The sequence below is a fragment of the Heterodontus francisci genome, chromosome 13, assembly GCF_036365525.1.
Source record: "Heterodontus francisci isolate sHetFra1 chromosome 13, sHetFra1.hap1, whole genome shotgun sequence".
Taxonomy (NCBI): domain Eukaryota; kingdom Metazoa; phylum Chordata; class Chondrichthyes; order Heterodontiformes; family Heterodontidae; genus Heterodontus; species Heterodontus francisci.
The window spans coordinates 76,550,705-76,575,336 of NC_090383.1; the positions used below are offsets into that span (position 1 = coordinate 76,550,705).

Here is a 24,632-nt window from a genome sequence, read left to right on the forward strand (position 1 = left end):
TCCCTCCCCAAAACACTTACCTTTAACATCTGACCTCCCCCACCCACCCCCCTCCAAACTGCACATGTTTTCAACTACAGCCCTTCCCAACATCCCCACACCCATGATGCTGAATTGACACCGTTTTCTCCCCCCGCCCCCCCCCCCCTTCCTGCATTGATAAACTTATCTCCCCCACCTCCTCACAAGTGTTCCATCTCATTTCCCCGGACAGGAATCTGAAGGCACGTGAGTGCCGGCTGCCGGGCTCAAGATCACGGCGGTACATCAGGAGGTGATGTGAGATTAATTAATTCATATATTTTAATTTATATAAATATTTAAATTGCGGTCCCATTGTCGAACAGTGGTGGGGGTAGGCCACGGGGCCTCACTGCCGCCGGTAATAACGGGCCGGGCCCTCCTGGTGTCGGGGTGCGTGACGGCCCCCTCCCAGAGGCACTTTCCAGCCCCACCTCCCCCTCGGCCACGAAACCTGCCGACAGGAGGTCTGTAAAATACAGCCCTGTATTTCAGATCATAACAACTTGTTGCGTTTAAAAAAAAAAAAATTCTCATCTCTTCTCTGGTTCTTTTGCCAATTACATTACAGCTGTGTCATCTGGTTACCAACCATCCTGCTAATGAAAACAGTTTTTCTTTATTTTTTCTATCAGAATCCTTCATAATTTTGGACACCTCTATTAAATCTCCCCTAACCTTCTCTGCTCTAAGAAGAACAATCCCAGCTTCTCTACTCTCTTCCATTTCATTGAACAACATTGTTAAATCTTTAGTCCAGTAACAGGAGCGGTGGTGCAACGCCGCTAGTGCACAAGGCAAGTCTCTCTCGCTGATTGTCCTAAAAATTGCTGACCTCCATTGGACCACATCATTTTCTGCTGCATACAGGCAAATTAAACTTAAGGATTGATTAGTATCCCATAGATGGGTGGTTCATTTTTTCCAGTGGGCAAAGGGAAGGAGACTCTTGAGTGAGCTGAGAGTGCAAGCGATGGAAAAGGTTAGTTACAGTGAACTGTGGGAGTAAAGAGATGAGTGGTTAAAAGGTGAGAACACCCATTGCAAGGAAGAGGCACTGAAGGTGAGGCGGGGGATTCCGCAGATGAGGATAATATTAGCTAAATTTGAGGGAGGAGTGCAGGAGAAACCCTTAGTGGAGGGGGTGAGTTGCAGCATTTGGGGAGGGGTCTCAGTAGTGCTCAACATGTGTTTGTGTGTTGCTGACGTACAGATATGGATCCAATTACAATAATGATTTTTATTGCCACCCTCTGTTACTGGCCTTGAATTAGAGGACAGGTGCTGAATATTCCTAAGGCAAACGAAACATACAATGAATGCATTTAATTTTTCAGTAAAAGAGGGCTACTGGTCTTCAAACAAAATCCTCTTGCATGACTTCTGAAAAGACTAGAATAATATGGTTATGTTGATATACATGTATAAAAGGCAGAATTGTGGTGCACAGGGACACTGTTGCTCTGTGTGTGTGTGTGTGAATGTAAGCTTACTCAAAAGGCCACCATATTGTACCAGTACTTCTTTTTGAACTCCTATTATTGTGCGAGGACCTTTAACATTGTGAAGACGTTTTACAACACCCACTATAGGTGCAGCTGGATGCTGCAGGTAGAGTTTGATGTATTCCCTAATATAGCAATTTTTAATGTGGTTTGAGCTGGAATGTTGTGACTTGCTCATCAGTTTTAATACATAATATGATGACCAAGCATGCATGAGCAGAGTTTCTTTGAGTTGAGCTCAAAGTGAAGTGCAGTCAGTAGTATGACTTAGATCCACAAACCTGCACCCTAAGGCTACATTCAGTTGTATTTTGCTAACAAGTGACCATTTTTATTTCCAACCCTAATTTTCTTTTGCGGGCGTTGAATTAGAGGACAAGTACTGAATATTCCTAAGGCCCATGAAACATATAGTGAGTGCATTTAATTTTTCAGTGAAAGGGAGTGACTGGTCTTAAAACAAAGTCCTCTTGCATAACTTTCCATTTGCCAAATTAAAAAAAAAAAATCCTCAGCATGGTTGGCAGCAATAACATTATGACTGATGAACTTTTGAATCTATGTAGAGTTTGTGGTGTTTGTAATGAAATGACAACCTTTGTAATGTGACTTTTTTACACAGTAATTACTTAATTTTCAAAATACATGTAAACCACATGAAATATATAAACAGAATTATACAGCACAGGCCCATCGTGTCTGTGCCGAAAATGACTTTGAATTTAATGAGGCAATTAAACTTTGAGGATAGCGCAGAATGTTACTGAATGAGCCAGTCAGGCATTATAGATTTATAAGAATTATGGTTTTTTTTTCCTGAAAGAGGATTCAAAAGGAACTGTAGCTGACATTTGTTCTGGAATGATATTCAAGAGGAGGATGTTGACGAATGATGGTATTTGGAGAAAAGCATTGCACAGTAGAAAGACGTCACTTTTGTATTCAGTAGAAAGGTGCACAAGTGAAGTAAGAGGAAGCACTTAAAGAAGTGCAAAAACCTTCCTGCTTTGATGGGGATTGCAACCATTTTTAATGGTCTCTCCTGCCCAGCCATGTATAGTTGGCCCTTTTAAGTTGCGCTATTGTCAGTTTATTATGAATGCATATGCCTATTACACATGCTTCTTAAGCCTCAGAGCGTTTGGTTCCAACTTGCTGCAGTTTATGAAGGAGGCTGTGAAGAAACTGATTTTACCAGTGATTTGGCAAGCTTTCCAAATTTATGAGAAACTATTATATTAAATGTTGTACCCAAAACTGTACAGTTCTAATTTGTATTGTTCATCGTGCTGAAATAACAATCTTTTATGTGTAAGCCTAAACAGTGAATGCTGTTAGGCATTCAACTGTGGAGGGAACCAAAACCAAGCTCTATCCTGCCCTCACTTGATGCCCACATACATGCTTTACATCAGAAGTCACTGGGGGAGTGGGAACCCTTGCATTTTATTCCTTCACCCTAATAGAGAACTACTGAATTTAATCTTCTCCACAGTCACTCTGGCATTGAATGACTAACTCAGCATAGACCAGAGCTGGAATGTGGGCTGTTCCTGGATTGCGTGGCTCAGTACTATACTGTGCAGCTTTCAAAACTGATTTCAATAAAATTTACATTTTTAATAGCTTTCAAAAAATAATTTCTTTTATTTTAACAGTAACCTGCAACCCCTAACAAATGGTTACAATTTCGCAATGCATTCAGATTTTAAATTGCAGGGTTACTTTGGGAGCACTGAAGCACCCCTTGGGCATGGTTTGGCATCTGCCTTCTGAGGTAACTTGCGATTAGCAGCAAACGTAGATGGCTGTTGACAATGGCACTTGTACCTGAATGCTTATCTGCAGTAAAGCTATTTTACTACCATTAGAATTCATTTGATGCCCTTTTGATTTTACTAGGAATGCTTTTTTCTGAGGTTGTGGTAGTTCGAAGGTGTTTGAACTTGCATCTAACCAGTGATGTACCTGGAAATGCTGGATGCTGGTGCAAAAAGTGGAGAATCTATGGGGGGAAGGTGCATAACACAGCAGAGAGTGTGCTCCAAGGTTCTCAAACACCACTGGAGGACTTTGATGCATGAGGTGGACAGGAGGAGTGCAGCCCTCTATCTACAGGGGACTAGCAGGCCCTCCAGACAGACACTGCAAAGGCGGTGGGAGCAGATCGCCATTGTGGTCAAAGCACCGAGGACCTGAGTGTAGTGTCAACAAGATGTTCAATGATCTCACAGGAATGGTCAAGGTCAGTGAGTGCATCTTCAAACCCCATATCCTTACTGCTGAACCACTAACCTAACACACTGCTCAATTCACCAACACTCCCCCCTTCACTCACCTACCAACAATTTCTATCAACCGTGACTTATATTTCACATTCATAGTTTCACCTTACCCTGCTGCAAGCTTCACATACACATTTTAACACCTTGCACACACTGCCAACTATTCAACTGTGACAGGCACATCACCCAAACACATTGCACCACACTCAATGACACACTTCCCTGTCTCTTGCAGGACAAGGTAGCACAGAACTGCAGGCACCAGCAACCGGCGGGGACAGGCACAGTTGTATGTGCTCAGCCTGATGGAAGAGACAGTGTTCATCATCATTCGAGCGACCACAACTGAGGCCTTGGCCAACAGCAGAGCTGAAAGGATTGGAAGTGATGGTATTTTCCCGTCTAATCCTCCTCCTCGCATCCCGCTTCGCTCTCATCCCACAATTTATTCTAATTTACAAGCTACAGATGCTGTATGCTTGTTCCTCTTGCTTCCCACTTCCCTCACCACAATCTTAACCTTGTGCCTTTCTCCTTTCAGATACCCAAGAACTATGGTCTGGCCAGGCAGTGGTGCGGGAGCATAAAATGCAAGAGAAACAAGAGACTGATGATGAGGAAACACTTTCACTCAATCTCACACTCTCAGCTACCAGCTTAGATACTGGCACTGTGCCTACTTTAGAAGGTAGCGTAGAGATGGGTTCTGCATGTGGTGAGTCACTGGACATGAGTGACCTGCAGCCAGGGCAGGGGGAAAGGATAGCACTGGTGCTAGCTCACTGGAGGGCAAGGTTACCCACAAGTTCTGCTGCAGAGGGTTCCAATCAGGAATGATGGGATAGTGTACAGAATAAGGCTGATGGGCATGCACTATGAAATGCCTGGTGCATTCCAAACCTGCCAGAAAGCTTTCTGTCACTGTCAAGGAGCATGGAGGAGTTGGCACCAACTTGACACCTGGCTTTGCACAGAGCTTGGAGCCCATCCTGTCCAGTGTGGAAGCAGTGGCCAACTCCACAAGAACACTTGCAGGCCCACTCATGATTCAGCGTCTGATGGCTAATGTCTGAGCTTCCATTACAGCACAAGTAGAAGCCACCCAATGTCTGCGTGCTGAATCAAACTGGTCATATTATCTTAGCTTGTTTCTATGCAGGCTAAGACTGCTGCCGTCATGACTCTGGATACCAGTGCTCAAAGGGGCTTGCAGGGTCTCTCAGCAATCCAGCAATCTGTTCTCCAACAGATTACCACAATTGCTGAGGCACCGCCCTGGGGGAGTGGCAATGGTTCCATGGAGCATGACCCCACTGTCTTCCTTCAGGAGCATGACCCTACAACTGCCACTCCACCAGTGCCCCTGCTGTTGCTTGTCAGCCAGCCAGCCCAGACTGTTGCCATCCATGCCGAGATGATGCAATCTAAAGCCAGATCTTCTTCGGGCAGAAGCTTCTTGAGTGCAAGGCCATCTGCCATCTCTCGCACATGGAAGTCAGCAGCCATGCTGCAGCCACTGGGGTAGCAATGCGCAGGAGTATTCTGTCAGGCAAAGGCATTCGGAAGATGGTCACTAAGGGAATGCACAAGGGTGATTAGTTGACTTCGGTGTGGACTATTGGATAGTTTGATAAATTTGGTTTGAAATGGTTGTTTTGCGGTGGCTTTTATTTCAGCATTGTGTCCAAGAGGATGCGGTGATCTTTAGCGACAGAAGGTAGTCTGTGGGACTGTTGCTGAATGAGGAATTGGGGTTGCATTTACTGGCGCCGCATTCCGATGAGCCGATCATGGACAGCCCGGTCAGAAAGGAGTGTGGTGTCATCATCATTGTCGTCCTCCTTTCTCCTCCTCTTGTTCCTTTTTTTTCCCTCCTTTCCCTCCTGCTTCTCCTATTTTCCTCCTCTATTTGTTGTATACCTTGTGGCAATGGCTGTACCCTAATGGTGATGAATCGTGACACTTGCTCTGAGGAGTATTGCAGGGCTGCTCTAGAGTGGACCAGGCACCGGACCCCTTACTTGAGCACCCCAACAGTCTTCTTGATGTTTCTTGTGGCAGCATGGCTCTGGTTATATGTATGTGGTTGGGTTACGCAGTGGAATCATGAACCAGGTGGTCAATGGATAGTCATAGTTACCCAGTAGCCATACTCTGGTTTGATGTGGTCGCTCAAATACTGATGGTACAGCAGATTGTTGCAGAACAAAGGCATCATGACTGCTGCCAGGATACTGGGCTTTCACCTGCATGATATGCTACGTATGGTCGCACATCAACTGCACATTCAGGGAGTGGAACCTTTTGCGATTCCATACAACTCTGCATTTAAATGTGACTCGTGCAAAGCCATGTGTGCGCAGTCGATGGTACCTTTCCCCATGGGGAAGTTGGCTGTCCTGGGGAAGCCATGTGCGTGCTCCACCTGCTTCTCTCTGGCCAGATTGAAAGCTGTGAACTCCCCTTTCCTAATGTAAAGAGTGTCAGTCATCTCCCTTATATAGCAGTGAATGAAAAACTGAGAGATGGTGCAGATGTTGCCTGCTCCAACCTGGAAGGATACCGACACAAAGATGTTTATAGCCATGGTCACCTTCACAGCCATTGCAATGCTGTCCTCAACCTGCTTTGCAGCTACAGGTTTGCCTGCAAGAAGAGGCAGATTTCAATGGATACCTCCTTTGTAAAATGGAAATGGTGCACACCCTGTTCCACAGTGAGTTTGAGGTATGAGAAATGCTCCCTGAAGACTCTGGGTGGATACGGTTCCTACTGAGAGTCCTCCAGTTTCTTTTGCGAGCAGCTTGTCCCCCTCTGTGTTGCCTCTGCTCAACCTCCTTGGCATATCACAGGCCAAGGCGATGGTAACAAATAGTCTGACCAGAATGTGTGAAGTCAGAACCAAGGCCTTCGCGTGCAACACTAACTTCACTAACTTTAAATAGCAGTAGAAAGCTCACAGCACTTCTACAAACTCATAAAGAGCTAGTCGAAATCAATCAGTAACCAACCTGAAAGTAGTTGATGATCACCTTAAATAGTGCTGATGTGAGGTCCTTCCTACTGCTGAATGCATGTTCAGCTATGCAAAGTTAAGGGAGGATGTTAGCTGGAACTTTGAGGTCAAAAATGGCACAACTGGTGTCAAACCTGTGTTACATGCTGATTGACATCGCAATTTGCCTACTGTACATACTTCCGGTGCGCGCGCACACCGTCACCAAAATGTTGTTCAAAAATAGGGCGCTAAGGAGCTGAATTTTAAAATCAACTTTGAAAGAAAAAAATTGGCTCGTTTGACCATGGAATTTCTCAGAAATCAGCTATGTTATTTCATAAAATAGAAGCAAAATACTGTAGATGCTGGAAATCTGCAATAAAAACAGAAAATGCAGGAAATACTCAACAGGTCTGGCAGCATCTGTGGAGAGAGAAGCAGAGTTAACGTTTCAGATCTGTGACCTTTCATAACTTGCAGTAATCTTATCACAATTTTGAATCCATGACCATGAATGTTACCAGACATTGGTGACTTGCTGCCATTTTTAGGACAATATATGTAGCTTCTGTTAGTAATTGTAAGGAGAAAGTAACCGAGCAGTTGAGGGCAGCAAGGAACCTGACCATTTTAGGGAGAACCTGATTTTGAGACTCTTAAGGTTGCTTGAGAGAGAAGAAAAGGAACTTGCATTTACTAAGTATGTAATAGTGTCCTCGGAAACATCCCGAAGCACTTCACATACAATTAATTACTATGAAGTGGTGTTAACACAACTGTTTTGTGCACAAGACCGTCCATGTCAGCAGTTGGTCGAGAAGCAATGTTGGCCAGGACATCAGGAGAACACACTTTTTTGAATATTGCCATAAGATCTTTAACATCTGCATGAATCACTGGCAGAATGGGAGGCCCGTAGAATATGGGTCTGCAGTCAGTTGTGTGGAGGCTGGTAGTTTATATATGCCAGTACCATTGACTTCCCAAGACTTCAGCTACTGATGCTGATGACATTGGAGTAAAGTAAAAGGAGTTTCCTTTGGAATGCACCCTTGGAGCAAAGTGCCAGCTCTCTGTTTACATATTATGCCCTTCATTTGTAATGTTTCTGTCATAGACATTTAGAAGGCAAATACTTATCGAGTTTTTTGTAAAACTCACAACTCACCTTTGGATCTGGAATCCTTATGTGCAATCCTCCTGCATGTGCAACATTTTTTAAATGGAGGTTTTAGAATCTAATCCCAGCACTGAGAAAACTGGCAAAACCAGTGGGTGACAAACTGAGTGTAGAGGCAAGAAATGAGTCTTTGGGTATGTGTTTGAACAATGCCTGCATGGCAGCTGGTGTAATGTATGTGCTGCTGAATGAGGTGCATGCAAGGAGTGTTGTCCTACTTGGACAGCCTTCCCAAAGAACAGTGACATGGTCTTCCTGGCAGTAGGTAGCAATCAGGGTCAGTACTGTGTACACTGCCAGCAGGATTTGGGAACTGATGTAGAAAAAGATGGCACACCTTGAGGAACCAGCCAAGATGAGACTTTCCAACAGTACTTTTTTTCCATTTTGATAACCCAAATATGTATGATGCAAGCATCACCTCTCAACTTGTCTAGTGTTTATTTGTGATCCACTCCCAACCCTCACACAACCATGCAACACAACATTTTCATTGTTTTCCATGCATACTCTAGCAGGGCACACATTAGAGCAGCAACCCGCATATTGACCTCTTTAAAGGACTTTGTATGCAAAAATCATAGTAAGTGTGATGTCCCTCTGGACTTTACAGAAGTCTGACCAAGTTTAGAATAAGATGTGAGGCTTAGACTGAGACAGCATGATGAGACAGAGCAGCAGGCTGTTGAACATAATGGAATTGTCTTTATTTTGTTTTACTTTCGCTTTCCCTTTGCTAGCATGTGTGTTCTACAGCAGCCCCAAGTACACACAATGCACAATGCCATTGCAATTTCAAAACACTACAGTAAGATAGCATGGTCACTTACTAGCGCACAGCATAGGCTGCAGGTTGGGTATATACTCTTCTTCAACTTACAGCATGTCAAATGTCTTCTCTCTCTACCTAGCAGGATAGCACATAATGCAACGGAAAAAGCATAAACTGGAAGAAGGTTTAGAAATGATAGATTCTTGACTTTCTTGGACATTACCCCGGATGTCCTTGCCCATCAGCTTGGAAGGGGAATCTGCAGGCTTCTCCCGAACCCAGAGCTAATGCTGTCCTATTTTATTATTTTTTTCCCCTTTCATGCACTATTATAAACATACAAATTAATCACACAGTGGGCTGGATTTTACCAAGCCCATGACATCAGGTTTCGTGGGTGGGGGAGTGGGGGGGTGGTGGGTAGTGCATGGGGGGGGGGGTTCCGGAGGATGGTTCCGGCAGTGATCCGCCACGGAAGCCGATGCCGGGATGGCCCGGCCGATCCTCCCAGCTGCGGTGAGGCTCCGTGGTGCCCCCCCCACCCCCAGTCTCTGGGCGATGCGGGACCTGGATTTAAATATTTAAATGAATGACATGAATAAATTTAAATCAACGTACCTTGAATCTTCCGGGCCTGCTGCGATGCTCAGTGTGGCAGCCAGCATTCCCACGCCTTCAATTCCCTGTCTGTGGAAAGCTGGCATGACACTGTTGGGGAGGGGGTAGGAATTAAGATTTTCAGGGTGGGGTATGGGGTCAACTAAACGTAATGGGTGTAGGTGATGGTGGGAAGAGGTGCACTTTAAACTTTGTGCAGTCTGGGGGGCAAGGTCAGGTTTAAAAGGGGGGGGTGGGGTTAGGGCAAATAGTTAATGTAATTGTTACAGGGGAGGGAAAGGGGCATTAGAAATTTATTTGATAAATTTTTGGGGGGTGGGGGGGTGTACCTTTAAAAAAATTTAAATATGCCGGCAGGGCTGGCTGCCCTTTAAAAATGACACCAGCACATGCACACAGGCAGCTGACGCCATTGCTGGCGACGGGCAGCCCGCCCTCTCCATGTGATTGGGGGGTGTGGGCCACCCTGTCTATTTAAATGAGATGCTGTGCGGGAGATCGTGGGGGCTGTTTGGCGTGCGGGCTGCCATTTTTCGAGCTCGCCGCCAAGGTCTGCGTCGGGTGCTTAAAATCCAGGCCAGTATCTTTTAATGCAAGTTCTGCTTGAAGGGGTCTCTTGCAGTCAGCATTCCAACATTTGTTTTTTTTTTAATCAGTTGAAAGCTCAGAAGCGCTAAGGCCCATAACAAGATAATATCTCATTGCACCTTGTCCCTCTCCTGCAAACATTGCCAAGTGCCAGCAGAGCTGTACAGAACCCACAGAATGCAGTTTGTGAGTTTGTGGAGTTAGCATTGGGTGAACTACAATGCATCGGTAAGCAGGGGCGGAACCTGATGCCAGGTTGGCAATGTGATTTCCATCCATGACCTCCCTGTACTTTGGAAAATGCAACAGTGTAGTGACATAGGGAAGCTGTGCCGCACTGCTGTTGCTAATCAGTGGGAAAGAGATGAATGTATTGATGTTGCTGATTAATGGATCAGTTATCTGCTTGATTCATGAGTGGGAAGCACATTGGTTGATTCTGCGGATGATCCCTATGCCTGACTAGAAGAAGCAGAAAATTGGAGAGTGCAATGACCTTGTCTATCACTGGCCATGCCATTTCTCTGATGCAGTCAGCAGTAGATGATGAAGCTCTCCACCTGGCTCCATACTCATCTGTGGAGATGGTTGTCCTTGGTCATTAACACCCAAGTATAGCAGGGTCTGTAGATATGGTTTGTAGAAAAATGACATGTTCAGGCTGATTTTATTTTCATCTTGTCACCTCATAATCTTTTGAATCAAAAGATGGTGGGTTCATGCTTCATTCTAGGACTTGAGCGCATGATCTAGTTAACACTTCAGGAATGTTGTATTGTTGCAGATGCCCCCATCTTTCAGATGAAATACTAATTGAGATTTTTCTACTTATTTAAAGGTGCCGTGATTATTTGTAAAAAGAGCAGGCAGTTCTGACTGTGTCATGGCAAAAATTTCTCCCTCAACTAACACTACTAAAAACAGATGCACTAATTATTAATCTGAAATTCCACAACATTAATTTTAACAACTTAATGATTGCCACAGAGCTATATAGTATTGATGATATTGTGTCTTAAAATGGGTAACCCTTGGTAGTTTAAGGATATGCTTGCCGAGGAGTGGTCTGACGTCAGCAATTTTTGGATGGTGCAGGAAAATAGATGGAGCATACCATTGTCTGATGAAAACAGAATCTGGTTGCTTTTGGAATATGCTGTATAATGAGAACATCAAGCATTAGCTAAGAGGATAGAATGTGAACAAACAAAGAACAGTACAGCACAGGAACAGGCCATTCGGCCCTCCAAGCCTGCGCCGATCTTGATGCCTGCCTAAACTAACGCCTTCTGCACTTCCGGGGCCCATATCCCTCTATTCCCTTCCTATTCATGTATTTGTCAAGATGTCTCTTAAACGTCGCTATCGTATCTGCTTCCACCACCTCCCCTGGCAGCAAGTTCCAGGCATTCACCACCCTCTGTGTAAAAAAAACTTGCCTCGCACATCCCCTCTAAACTTTGCCCCTCGCACCTTAAACCTATGTCCCCTAGTAACTGACTCTTCCACCCTGGGAAAAAGCTTCTGACTATCCACTCTGTCCATGCCGCTCATAACTTTGTAAACCTCTATCATGTCGCCCCTCCACCTCCGTCGTTCCAGTGAAAACAATCCGAGTTTTTCCAACCTCTCCTCATAGCTAATGCCCTCCAGACCAGGCAACATCCTGGTAAACCTCCTATGTACCCTCTCCAAAGCCTCCACGTCCTTCTGGTAGTGTGGCGACCAGAATTGCTTGCAATATTCTAAGTGTGGCCTAACTAAGGTTCTGTACAGCTGCAACATGACTTGCCAATTTTTATACTCTATGCCCCGACCGATGAAGGCAAGCATGCCGTATGCCTTCTTGACTACCTTATCCACCTGCATTGCCACTTTCAGTGACCTGTGGACCTGTACGCCCAGATCTCTCTGCCTGTCAATACTCCTCAGTAGGGCAATTTTTTGCAATGTGACATCCGGTGACAAATCCTGCAGATTTCTATACTTGCCATGTGCAGCATGATTCCCTGTCTGAGTGATAAATCACTTGCCCTAAAGATAGAGTGGTTAGCATGTAGTGATTTATTTTGCTATCACAAGGAGTTTGAATTGGGCAGGACATGTATGACTAACTATTAGTACTATCAGATGATGGAATGAACTTGAGCTTTGAAAATGCCACTTGACAGGCCAAAGCTGTGATAGTCATATATTTCACAGGAAGAATGACAAAAGGAAGGCAGTTGGTGGAGGAGAGGACATGACAGTGAAGTCTTGAGTAATCTGCAGTCAGCCTGGTTATGAATGCTGACTGATACCAGTATTTTCATGACTGAGCAGACCATCTTAGCTATTGGAGAGAAGTTATTTTTTCAAATACATTTTTTTATGCGAGTCAATAAATTTCTTCAATAGAGGCATTACAATGTTGTTTTCTGAAATGGAGATTATGTGCTTTAGATAGCCTGACTCTTCAACCTTTATAAATTTGCCCGTACAGGCAGCATGTTAAGTTGAGAAGTAATGGAAAATGAATTAATGCTCCAGATTTTAGCCTTGCATCTTGTGGAAGTGACATTAAAAAAAGCCAAGGCAAGTGCTTTCCCATAAGGAGGGAGAAAATTAGAGGAAGAGTTATCTTCGTCTGCAAGTTGGTGTCTAATTTCAGTGCATTATTGGCAGAGGTCTAGGGTGAGCTCATCTATTTGGCTCTTGGTTAAAAATTGTGCAGAGCATGGAACAGAAAGAAGTACCTTAAAAGAGGAATTAGTGTGGGTGCATATTATCTATTGTTATATCTCTGTTGTTAAATTTCCCATGGCATTACCCAGAATCAATTGATGAATATACAAGAGCTTGGATTTTGCACTTTCGGTGTTCAGCATTATGGAGCAGATCGGACAGCGACTTCCACACATGCGCAGTTAAATGTGGAAATCAGGACGTTGCTGTATGAGTTGCCCTGCTCCTCCAGAAGCTTTGCTATGCTGGTATCTCACCAAGAGATTTGGTATTCAAAGACATGAAGGCTGTGAAGTGAAGCTGCTGTACTTACCCACTAGGTACTCACTAAACATGCCAAAAGATTTAGAGCTTGTCCATTCAAATGTGTGAATTTTTATCAGTGTGAAACGTCTTAACTACCAAAAACCTCTAACACTGATAATTTACTTCTACAAGTGCGTTGTCTCATTCCTTCATTTTAATTATTGTTGGAAATTTAATTAAAAAATATTTGTTTCCTTTCACGTTTTTCCCTCTCTTTTTCCTCTCTCAATGGCATTTTTCTTTCTGTACATGATTTTACATTGAACTAAGTATTCTGACTTACACTTCCTTGTTTAGCTTCTGCATGTCTCATTAATGATTCTTTAGTCTGATTAGTTGAAGCGACATAGTGTTGCTTTCCTTGTTCACACAGGTCTAGATGCCCTGTACGCAATGTTAACTAGGTTGCGAGAGAGATTTCAGAAGCTTAATCCACAGAGCAACCTAGTGGCCAGATACTTCAGACAGTTGACTTGGCAAAATTGAATCAGAAATGTTGACAGTAATTTATTATGAGAAATGTTGACACAAAAATGCAGGCAAAAATTGAGATAACAGAACACAAGGATGTGCACTGAAAGCGTATACCTGAAGCAAAATTTTTAATAGTACATAGATATATTGAGATGGTTAAAGAAGGACTTTAGAGAGCAAAATGCCTCCATTGTATACTGATGCTCCAAAGCAATGCAACAATGTATGTTGGAAAATGTACCCCCATATTTCTCTACATGACAAGTTATCAGCTCAGCTGTGCTGTTATGAGGATTTACTGAGAAGAAACCAGGCACCTTTAGAGAAGAAGGTCTCTCTGAGGGATGTTTAAGCACTTACTGGCTGCTAGTTGTACATCAGCATTTAACTGAGCTCCAGGAGCAGTTAGCTAAATACTATGCATGGTGCTGAGAGAGCATGAAATTGCCTTTAGAAATAACTGAAATGTCCCCAGTGGCTAAAGGCAGTTTGGAACTGAGCCATACAGATCTGAAGTCCCAGATTCAATTTCGTGCTGCAGGAGTGCTAAAAAATCAATGCTCCTGGCATAAGAGGGGAGAACCAGCCAGGATTTCTGATTTTGATCCCTATTTAGTGACATCTGTTGAAAGTGTATATGTTAGATGGTGACCAGATCAGGCTTACTGTAAGACATTCGCATTGTTGAATAGCTTCTGACACTCCTCGTTTTGGCTTACAGATGAAAACATGAACACCTGGCCCATGTGAAATCATACACTGTGATGGCACGGGGGAGTTTTAACTGCCAAGAATGGGCGGGGGCATAAATATTTTTTTTAAAAATGACATTCATTCCTAATTCCTCCACTTTTGGTATTAACGGACGTGGATTGGGTGAGATGGGCAACTAAGAAGCTCGCTGGAGGTAGATCTGTCCTTAAAATATTTTAATAAGACTGATTTAGTTTAACCTCTATTTCACATTTAATTCATAGGGGCTGGGTTTTTTGGGCTGGATGGACAAGTGCCTGTCCAGCACTACTTGTGGACCAAGAGGAGCATGAGTGTTTCTATTACGAACCCTCCACCCAACACCCCTACCAAGAAAACCTGTCAACTTCCCCCTCAAGCAGACCCCAGCAATTAGACTGCCAGAACCACCCCTCCCGCCATGCCCCACCCCGCCCACTGCACTTGGACACCCGATGGCTTACTGCCTTGCTGACCTCCCCGATGGTCATCTCCTTGGCAGCCAGCCTCACAATTTGGCTGGTTCTGGCTGGGAAACCCATTTGGCCGGATCTCCTGAGAAATGCACTTCTGGGTTTCCCGGCTGCTAAATCTCTGTCCCTCCCCTGCCCTCCCCCATCCCCCTAACCCCCTACACTCCCTTCCCACATCACAGTTATTATGGAGCCCATGTGTCCAGGGGGGAAAAGGAGAAAATTAAGACGAAAAATTGTTTTATAACATTGTTGTGACAGATATTGTACAGTGTATTATGGGGGCCATTGATTTATAGTGCATTGAGTTTATATTAACTAGTATTTTGGGAAATTTGGCAGTATTTTGGGATCATGCTACGTAGGGTTTACAGCAGAGAAACAGGCCATTCAGCCCAACAGCTCTATGTCAGTAATTCTCCAAGTGTGTATATTTTCCACAAAAAAAATAAATTAGTGGAATTGTTTTTATTTCATGAATAAAAACAAAGTGCTGGAAACACTCAGGAGGTTAGGCAGCATCTGTGGAGAGAGAAGCAGAGCCACCGCTTCAGGTCTGTGACCTTTTGTCAAAACTCAATGTTGAACTCAATGTTCTGATGTAAGGTCACAGACCCGATGCGTTGGACCTGCTTCTCTCTCTCCACAGATGCTGCCTGACCTGCTGAGTGTTTCCAGTACTTTCTGTTTTTATTTCGGATTTCCAGCATGTGCAGTATTTTGATTTTGATTTTTTATTTCATGTTGGTTTAGTTATCTGTATACTTTCTTGAAAGTGAAAGATAAATAAAGATGCTCGGCAAGATCATGTAGTGGTCCTGGCGACTGACTGGGTTAGGGAGCCCTGGAGGAGGTTGTGGGATTGTTAGAATTGGCCAAGGAGTTTGTGAGCTTTAAAGTACTTGCTGAGAATTTTGAGGATTGACAGCATTGTGAAATTTAGGACTACAAGAGGACCTGGAGTTTGGGAGTGCTGGTTTGGATGGCCCTACGATTTGGCAGAAATAGGGTCTACTGTGGTGCAGCAGAACTGTGGTTGAAAGTTGTGTGGACTGCAGACTAGGAGAGTGAGGGTCCTGGAGTTTGAGTCAGATGGTTCATTTGATAGAAGTTGGGAGTTGGTAAGTGTGTGAGCATTGGCCAATGCCGCCTGCTATGTTCGGGTTACTAACCTGCTTTCCTCTCCCCAGCAAGCCCATATAGCTTGAGAAGCTGTGCTTCTTACTAAATTCTTCAGTGTCAGCCAGCAACTGGCTTTAATTGACCAAAACTGCTTAATGCACCTTTAGTTTATTTGCTGACTGCTGCTGATTGACAGTCAAGAATTTGGGAGGGAGAGGGGGAGTAGAATGTGATCACTCAGGTGGAAATGGGTTGTACTGGCAATTGGAAGGATGCACCTGTGTTTGGGACAGGAGGTGGCATAAAGAAGAGTAAAGGCAGAAATGGCTGAATGTGTCATGAGAGGGTGCTCGGCCACAGTCCTGATCTTCTGAATTCTCTGTGGGGCGGTGCTGTGGAGAACAGCTGCCTAACTGTGCAAATGGAACTGGGAGGAGTACATGTAATGTGATGGCGGTAGCAAGTGTTACAATAAGTAAACGTGCCACATATGTGCGGAATTCTTTTTTTAAAAAAAGAAAAAGGATTATAGATGCTTAATATTTGTTTTTAATTGCTTGCATGAGGCTATCAGTTTGTGAAGTAAATGTATATTTCCAGGCCTCATTTCTCATTTGGGTATAATGCCAGTTGAAGAAGACTGGGAACAATAGTTAAAAATGTCCGGCAACTGCTTGATAAATGTTCTCATTTACACCAGTGTTAAGAAGCAGCCATGTTGTACTGGGATAGCTGAGATTGTTGCTCTCCTGTTCTCAAATTGAAGACAGTTAAGTGCTCAAGTTGGAAAACATGGAGTGGTGCACTAAACTGCTAACTTTGGACAAGCAGCACATGTTCTTTAGGTTATAATCACCTTGGCATGCAAAAGTGACTTGCCATGGTTACTTATTTTACGATTCAGCACTAGAGGTTCTTTGTACTTGATGTTACCAGACAATGGAAAGGAGTAACCCTGCTCATACTTCTTCCTACTGAGGTGCATCATTCCACTAATGGGAAGCTTCCAAGGAATTCTCGATAAATTTATTCAGACGAACTGAATCTGAATGGGGTGGCGCAGTGGTTAGCACCGCAGCCTCACTGCTCCAGCGACCCGGGTTCAATTCTGGGTACTGCCTGTGTGGAGTTTGCAAGTTCTCCCTGTGTCTGCGTGGGTTTCCTCCGGGTGCTCCGGTTTCCTCCCACAAGCCAAAAGACTTGCAGGTTGGTAGGTAAATTGGCCGTTAAAAATTGCCCCTAGTATAGGTAGGTGGTAGGGAAATATAGGGACAGGTGGGGATGTGGTAGGAATATGGGATTAGTGTAGGATTAGTATAAGTGGGTGGTTGATGGTCGGCACAGACTCGGTGGGCCGAAGGGCCTGTTTCAGTGCTGTATCTCTAAACTAAATTGTAATCGCCACTAGAATTCTGATTCTTTAAATCTCAGTTAAGTCCTTTGCTACTAAAACTAATGTGGGTCAATACCCATTTGAAATATTTTGAATATAATGTACTGTATTCCTCAAATGTATTTACTGAAACCTTTCTCTTTACCTTCATTTTCTCTCCTTTCACACTCTCCATAGAACACGATCAGCCAGGTTTATCCAGTGATAGTGACTTGCTGTCGCTGACAGTGGACACGGATTCTCTCACAGAATGTGATGATGGAATGGCATCAAATAGAAGTTCCCCAAGCAGATATACAAGACTTAATTCCTCCCCTGAACCTACTGCAAGATCTGCTACCTTTCCTCATCAGGAGAGGAGCAAAGATGGAGCAGAAGGAAGCAAAGGCTTGTGGTCGCAACCAATTGGAAGTCTGAAACATAGAATGGGAAGAGGTGACTACTTGACAAAGGCAGGAGAGCAGATAAAGCTGGCATTGCAAAAGGAGGCAGAACAGGATTATGAAGGTGCCTTCAAATTCTACAGGAATGGAGTTGACATGCTTCTTCAGGGAGTTCAAGGTATGTCTAACAAAGGTTATTAATGCCTTTTGGAGATTTTTTAAATTATAAAATATGTATATGCCGATAGTATATATAATCATTTTTATCAGAAGTGTTTGTGTTTTTGAAAAAGACGAAATTAATTCCATAGAGCTCTTAAATGCATTGAAATATTCAGAGGTTGACATTGCTTTTGTGTGAATATTTAAGTTCAGACAAGCAGGGAAGTTGAAACGCTGAGAATGGAGCACTTTCCATTTCTCCAATGGAGATTCTCTTATAATTATATACAGAGTAAAGCACCCTCTTCTCCAACAGATGCTTCAGCCCCAACTAGGAAAGAGTATCTCTAATTGCATTGGTCAGCATGTGGCCTGTTTGGGTGAGAATTTCAAGTCAGTGCCGAATCAGGCACATTTTACTTGTGTGTCATGCCCACGAAGAACACAATTGAGACTGCCCAGTGTTATTCCATATAGAACCCTTAGAGCTAAGAGAGATAAGATGATACAGAAGAACCTTTTATACCCTTTTTGCCTTCAACATCTTAGTCCCTTTTGACGCACTTTGGTTGTCAACCTTTTCCATTATGAATTCTTGTCGCCACTCTTTAATGGAAATTGCCTATGCAAACTTGCCATACTTTCCTTTTCACTCCCCTCTCCTCCCCTCCCCTGCACACACGTTTCCAACATGTGGGTTAGTACCAGTGCTGGACTAACAACCCTGTCTAATGCAAGGTTTTTGTTTGTCTCACATTAATTGTAACCTTGCAAAAGAAATTCCACAAGCAATATTAAAAATGTGTAATCTATGATTAGAGACCAAAGAGATCTATGATGCATCAGAGGCCCCTCTAGATTACCCTTGGCCATACCCTCAAAATGGTAGCCTGACTGCAGATTCACATTGTGTCAGATCAGTATATTGCAGCCAAATCAACCTTCCCCCATCTACCTCAACCTGCCCATCCTCATTCCTGATCCTTGTCCCTCTGCAGTTTTGCTCCTATCTCTCTTCCTCAACCCCCACCTTTGCTATCCTCTCTAAACTTATCATTTCCATGAAACCTACCTGGTGCTTCCTAATCCTCTTCCCACTCAAATACCTTAGTTTTTAGTTTTTAGTTTTAGTTTTAGAGATACAGCACTGAAACAGGCCCTTCGGCCCACCGAGTCTGTGCCGACCATCAACCACCCATTTATACTAATCCTACACTAATTTCATATTCCTACCACATCCTCACCTGTCCTTCTATTTCCCTACCACCTACCTATACTAGGGGCAATTGCTAATGGCCAATTTACCTATCAACCTGCAAGTCTTTGGCGTGTGGGAGGAAACCGGAGCACCCGGAGGAAACCCACGCAGACACAAGGAGAACTTGCAAACTCCACACAGGCAGTACCAGGAATTGAACCCGGGTCGCTGGAGCTGTGAGGCTGCGGTGCTAACCACTGAGCCACTGTGCCGCCGACCTCTCGAGGAGGCCCATGCTAGGAGGCATTGTTGATAGCTCCTTTTCCTCAGTCACTTTCAAAACATTTGTGGTCGCCACCATCCTCAAAAGAAATAACCTTCAACCTATCCATTCTCTTTAACTAACACAACACAAAAGCAAAATATTGCGGATGCTGAAAATCTGAAATAAAAACAGAAAATGCTGGAAATACTGAGGAGGTCTGGCAGCATCCCTTAGGCCTTAAACCATGAAACCTTTTTGTCATTTCATCTCTTCTGCCCATCACCCTATCACAAGCTTTCCCTTTTGTTCTTCTTCCTACCCACCCCCCCCCCCCCCCACTTTCACTTGCTCAAATCCTTTTACATTTCTAACATTCGGAATTCTGACCTGTTACAAGCAGAAAAGTAGGTAGTGTATAAATCACTTAAGTGTTAACAGGGCTGCATCAGATGTCCATTTTTGTAGGCCATAGACGAGTTAATAAGAAAATCAAATCAGAAGCATAAACTAATTTCTACCTGTCAAATATTATGACCCAGCAGTCTTTCAACAAAAGCAGTTAATGGTGTCTAGATTCATTCATTTAAAAGTTGAGCTAAGTAAATCTCAGTTTTTGAAAAATTTATAAAGGGGTAAATAATCAAATATCTCATGGAAAATGGTGGCTGCTTTGCTGCTGGGATCATGGAAATGCCTTGTGAATTGTATAGGTTTGCTTGACTGATCGAATTTGGGAAGAAATCTTGTAGAATTTTCCCTTGTCTGGTTCAATAAAGAGGGCAGATTTCATAATATGGTGGATTGTACATGCTGTACAGAAGACACTTCTTTGGTGCCTTGAACATCTTTTCTTGCTCAGTATTTCCTATGTTCTTACAAAATATTTTAAGAACTAATTTCTTCACACATATATAGTGGTTAACACTTTGTCCCTGAAGATTTATGTATTTGAAGTTGCTAAAATTTTCAAACCCTCCTCATATATATGAACCACAACTTGTTTGACATCAAAATTGATTTCTGAATGCAGTACAAAATAGCTTCTTGACTACATGCTGGTTAATGAGTGAGTGTTTTTATAGTTCCTGAAAATGGATCCTCCTGTGTTTGTTCCATTTAAGGGTGAGGCTTCCTCTTTTTAAAGTAGTTTCTCTTCTCCCTATTGTTGGGTGCCTGCCCTCAATACTCAACACAGTTCCTCATTTTAGTGATTTAGGACGCTGTTACTTTTTCTAATGCTGTTCTGGAACATCAACTGTCGGGAACTGTGTGGGAATAATCACAGGTTTTTCCCTTCCATTCAGAATTCTTTTGCACTCAGTGGGGAAGCACTGAGCTGCAGTTCAGTTCTTCACCACAGCACCTCAACTCTGATTGAAAGCTTAGGGTGTTGAGAATTTTTCATATCCCACCCCACATGAATGTTAGGTGAGAATAGAATTGGGTTCAGCAGTAATGCTCCCCCGCTCCATAGCACATCTAACATTTGGATAATCGTAACTCACCAATATTTTTTGTGTAATTAGAATACAGTACATTGAGAATTTAGTTCATTTATGGAGTAGTGCCATTGTAATGGGTTGTTTTCAGGCAGACTTTGGTTGCTCAGTTGGACTGCATATAAAAATGCAGCCACCTTGCTGCGAGGTTGGACGTGGCTATAAAAGAAAGCTTTGTTCCACAGCGTGGCAATGCACAATTACATAGCAACTTTAATATAAGCAGAATTTCTCAAGGCTTTTCACAAGAGTGAGGGGAAAAATTGGACACTGAGCAGGAGTTGAGAGAAGAGTTTAAGGGTGTGATTGAGGGGGTGGATTTTGAGGAGGCTTTGGAAGGTAGGGGGAATTAGCAGATTTGGAGAGCTTTGAGAGAAAATTCCAGGGCTGAATTTTTAGCCCCTGATAGGGGTTGGCACATAAGCAAGTGGGCATGGAATTTCGCGCCGCTGGACAGGGTGCCAATTCCCGAGCTCCATCCCGCCCCCAGCCCATTTTCCTGTGGGTGGGATTTGGGAGGGGGTGGGTGGGTGTGGCGGGACCACTTGTCTGCAAGTGATGGGTAGCCAGTCGAGGCATTTAAAGGCCTATTAAAACCTATTTCACTGAGGCCAACTGGGATTTCCCAGTCAGCCTCCAGATCACCGCAGGCAGTGAGGGCACAGTGCAGCTGCCTGGAGGTGGCCTCGTGATGGCAGACTAGGGGCCCAGCATTTCAGGCAGGCTCAGAGGCCCTCCCTTGCCTGGGTTCAGCTGGAGGACTCCCCTTGTACAATGGTGGCCTGGCTGCAAAGGCCTTTTTTATTTCAGATTTTTAAAAATTGGAGAGAGGGTGCCTCCATTTTGGGGCACCCTCTCCCTCAGTTACCTGCCATGGCATCCGCTGCTGCTTCTGTGGAAAATACTGTCCTAAATGGCTGAGTCTTGATGGCTGAAGGTTGTGCCAATGATGGTGGATCAGAGGGAGAGGTCATCTATAGTAGACTCAGAAGAACAGAGTGCAAGAGCTGCGATGTAGAGGCTGCAGAGGTAGAGTTGATTTAGGTAGTTTCATAATATGAATGTCGCATTTTCATGTTTGTGTTTATTTTTCAAGTAAATTTTAGTTGGATAAGTTTGCGGTGCTGTGGTGCAATAGTACAAGCCACACCATTTTCTATATGAGCAAACACAGCAAAATGTGATATGCAACACTGCCATAGGTACGGCACTCTTTAATAGACTGGTTCATAGAAAACAAAAATATTTATATCCTACGTTAATGTATTTTTGCATATCCAAGAAAAAATGACTTTTATTTCAATTGCAAATAGAATTTCTGATTATGGCTCCTGAAAGTTAATTTAAATATACTGTTGCAGTATGCAAATATGATCTTACTCTGCACATAAATTAACCAAATGAGTCAATTTTAGCAGGAGCACCAGGCAGTACAGTACATTTCGGAAAATGTTTTTCAATTAATAGACTAATTGTAATCATTAGTATAACTGCTTGGAAGTAAATGGGAACACTTTCATAGAATTTGCTGAAGCTTTTTGTAATTCTGCATGTAGTAATGACAGAGGGAAACATTGTTGTGTGCACTTTGTGAAACTTGAGTTGTGTGAGAACTGCATTAGTTGAACCATGGCAAGCAATGGCTGCCCTTTTTTTGTACTGACTACACAGAAAATCACTACTTGCACACTATATTATACATTAAGCTACAGTATCATCATTTAGAAGAAAACAGCTATAATTATGATCGCATGCATAGGCTTAGTATTAAATGCGTTAATTTGGTATGACACGTTAATTACCTGCTTCTCCAGATGTTTAGTTTATTGTTGTGCATGCAGTTTACAAAATAATTACAGTAAAGTTGAATGAAAATAAAATAAGCGGGTGGTTTCTTGCCTTAATATTTTCATTCAAGTGAAACCATATGAGTCGCAGCTGCACAGACGCTAATATAAGCGAATGGTTACAGAAACAACAAAGGTTGCCATGAGGAGGCTTTTGTCCAAATGTGTCCCCAGCTGATTTTATCCCATCATACATTTATTTCAATCCCACCATCACAGATACTCCCTGAGATGACTTCAAAGACCTTGTGTCTGCTTCGTCTGTGTTTGTAGTAAAATACTAGGTTTGTAGGGGGATAAAACAGCAAAGTTTGGAATGAGAATAATGCCTATTTATTTTGCTTTGTGAAATAAATTCTTAACAGCTTACAAGTCAGCCATCCCAAGACCTATGTTGATATTGGCTTCTGTACATTTCAGGTAGTGAATAGTTTTTAGAAAAGAAAGGTAGTTATACAAATCATCACCTAATCCTAGATTGTAGTGAATGTTTTTTTTTATTCATTCATGGGATGTGAACATCGCTTGCAAGGCCAGCATTTGTCGCCCATCCCTAAATGCTGTTCAGAAGGTGGTGGTGAACTGTCTTCTTGAACCGCTGCAGTCCATGTGGTGTAGGTACGCCCACAGTGCTGTTAGGAAGGGAGTTCCAGGTTTTTGATCCAGTGGAGGAATGGCGATTACTTCCAAGTCAGGCTGCTATGTGGCTTGGAGGGAATCTTTACTCTGTAAACAGCCAACAGCTCTCATGGCTCGCTATGTTAGTAGGTTATATAAGTTTTTTGCCTGAGTGGGTATTCTTGATGTCTGACCCTGAATGGTGAATGTTAGCATGCTATTCGACTATTGAATGAATCACAGCGAAGCTCAGCCCTGCCCTTATCCAACATACACAGTGGTTTTAGCAGTGGTCACTGGGAGGCGATTTGAAGTAGGCACCCTAGCTGATTCCTTTGCTAGTTAGCCTAAAGGTGCTAAGGTCAAGTCTAGTTCTTCAAATGATTTTCTAGCCAAGGTCAACCAGCTCAGCACAGATCGGGATTTGAATCTGGAGGTTCTAATCAGTATGACTTTGTACCATATGATATAGTGCATTATCCATGATGCCTTGAGCTATGTGTCTATAAATGCAACATAGGTGAACATTAATTTGCACTACAGTAACTTAGTTTGAATATACTAAGATGCTCGATCCTGCTAATTTTCTTATCAGAATCCTGTTTGCCTAGAATATCTGATGAGCTGGGCAAGGCACCTGCACACAAATAAACAAATACTATGTCAATGCTCCTGTGACATTTTTCTTTCGTGTACATTCTAAAGTTCAAATATGCCATTCTATAGGCTCTTTATGTTAAATGCTGTTTAAATGCTGTTTGAATGATGTTCAGAACATTCTCAACATTTTTCTGAGTATTTTATTCTATTTTTGGCTTCTGGTAAATTTTCTTTGCTTCAATAAAACTATGCAGCTGTGCAACAACATCCTGCATTTCTATAGCTCCTTTCATGTAGGAAAAACATCAGAGGCATCGGGGAAATGGACATTATGACAATGCAAGAGCTATTTAGGAGGGTGATGACCGAACGTTTGGTCAGAGAAGTGGATTTTAATGAGAGTTTTAAAGGAAGAGAGGGGTTAAGACTAGATGTCCACAGTGTGATGTCTAGGAGGCTGAAGGCACAGCTGCCATTGGCGGGTAAAGAGGAAATTGTATGAAGGACTGGAGGCAGAGAAATGGAGAGTTGTTTGGAGGGCAGTGGGAGGTGGGGTATTGTGGTGATGTAGAACTAGTTGCAGAGATGGGGAGGGATTATGCCATGAAGGGATTTAAAGATAAGAATGAGAATTTTAAGTTTGAGCAGTTTATAACTAAGCCTTAATGGATTCACATATATAATATAGGAAAAAGAGGAAAAAAAAAGACTGGCCTATTTCATATTATCCAGAAATTTTTGCTGTGATTACATGTGTATAGTAAGATAGATTAGGTACCTCAATCACTTGAGGGAAGGCTGAGTAACCTCGATTAGCTACAAGCAAAGTGTGAATTTTAATTGTAGGACTCAAATGTAAATATTGTTTA

At 43.1% G+C, this 24,632-nt stretch overlaps 1 protein-coding gene across 4 annotated transcripts in view; it reads left to right on the top strand.

Moving 5' to 3' along the window:
• Positions 1-24,632, top strand: part of rps6kc1 (ribosomal protein S6 kinase polypeptide 1) — a 195,065-nt gene that overhangs the window by 65,708 nt on the left and 104,725 nt on the right. For 3 of the 4 annotated variants that reach the window (XM_068045018.1, XM_068045016.1, XM_068045017.1), the window contains one exon: positions 17,369-17,752. In XM_068045018.1, the coding sequence (XP_067901119.1) occupies positions 17,369-17,752 (384 nt within the window). Of the gene's footprint in view, positions 1-3,665; positions 3,772-4,046; positions 4,202-4,352; positions 4,500-17,368; positions 17,753-24,632 lie in introns of those variants that run through there. The other variant, XM_068045019.1, reaches the window with a different exon arrangement.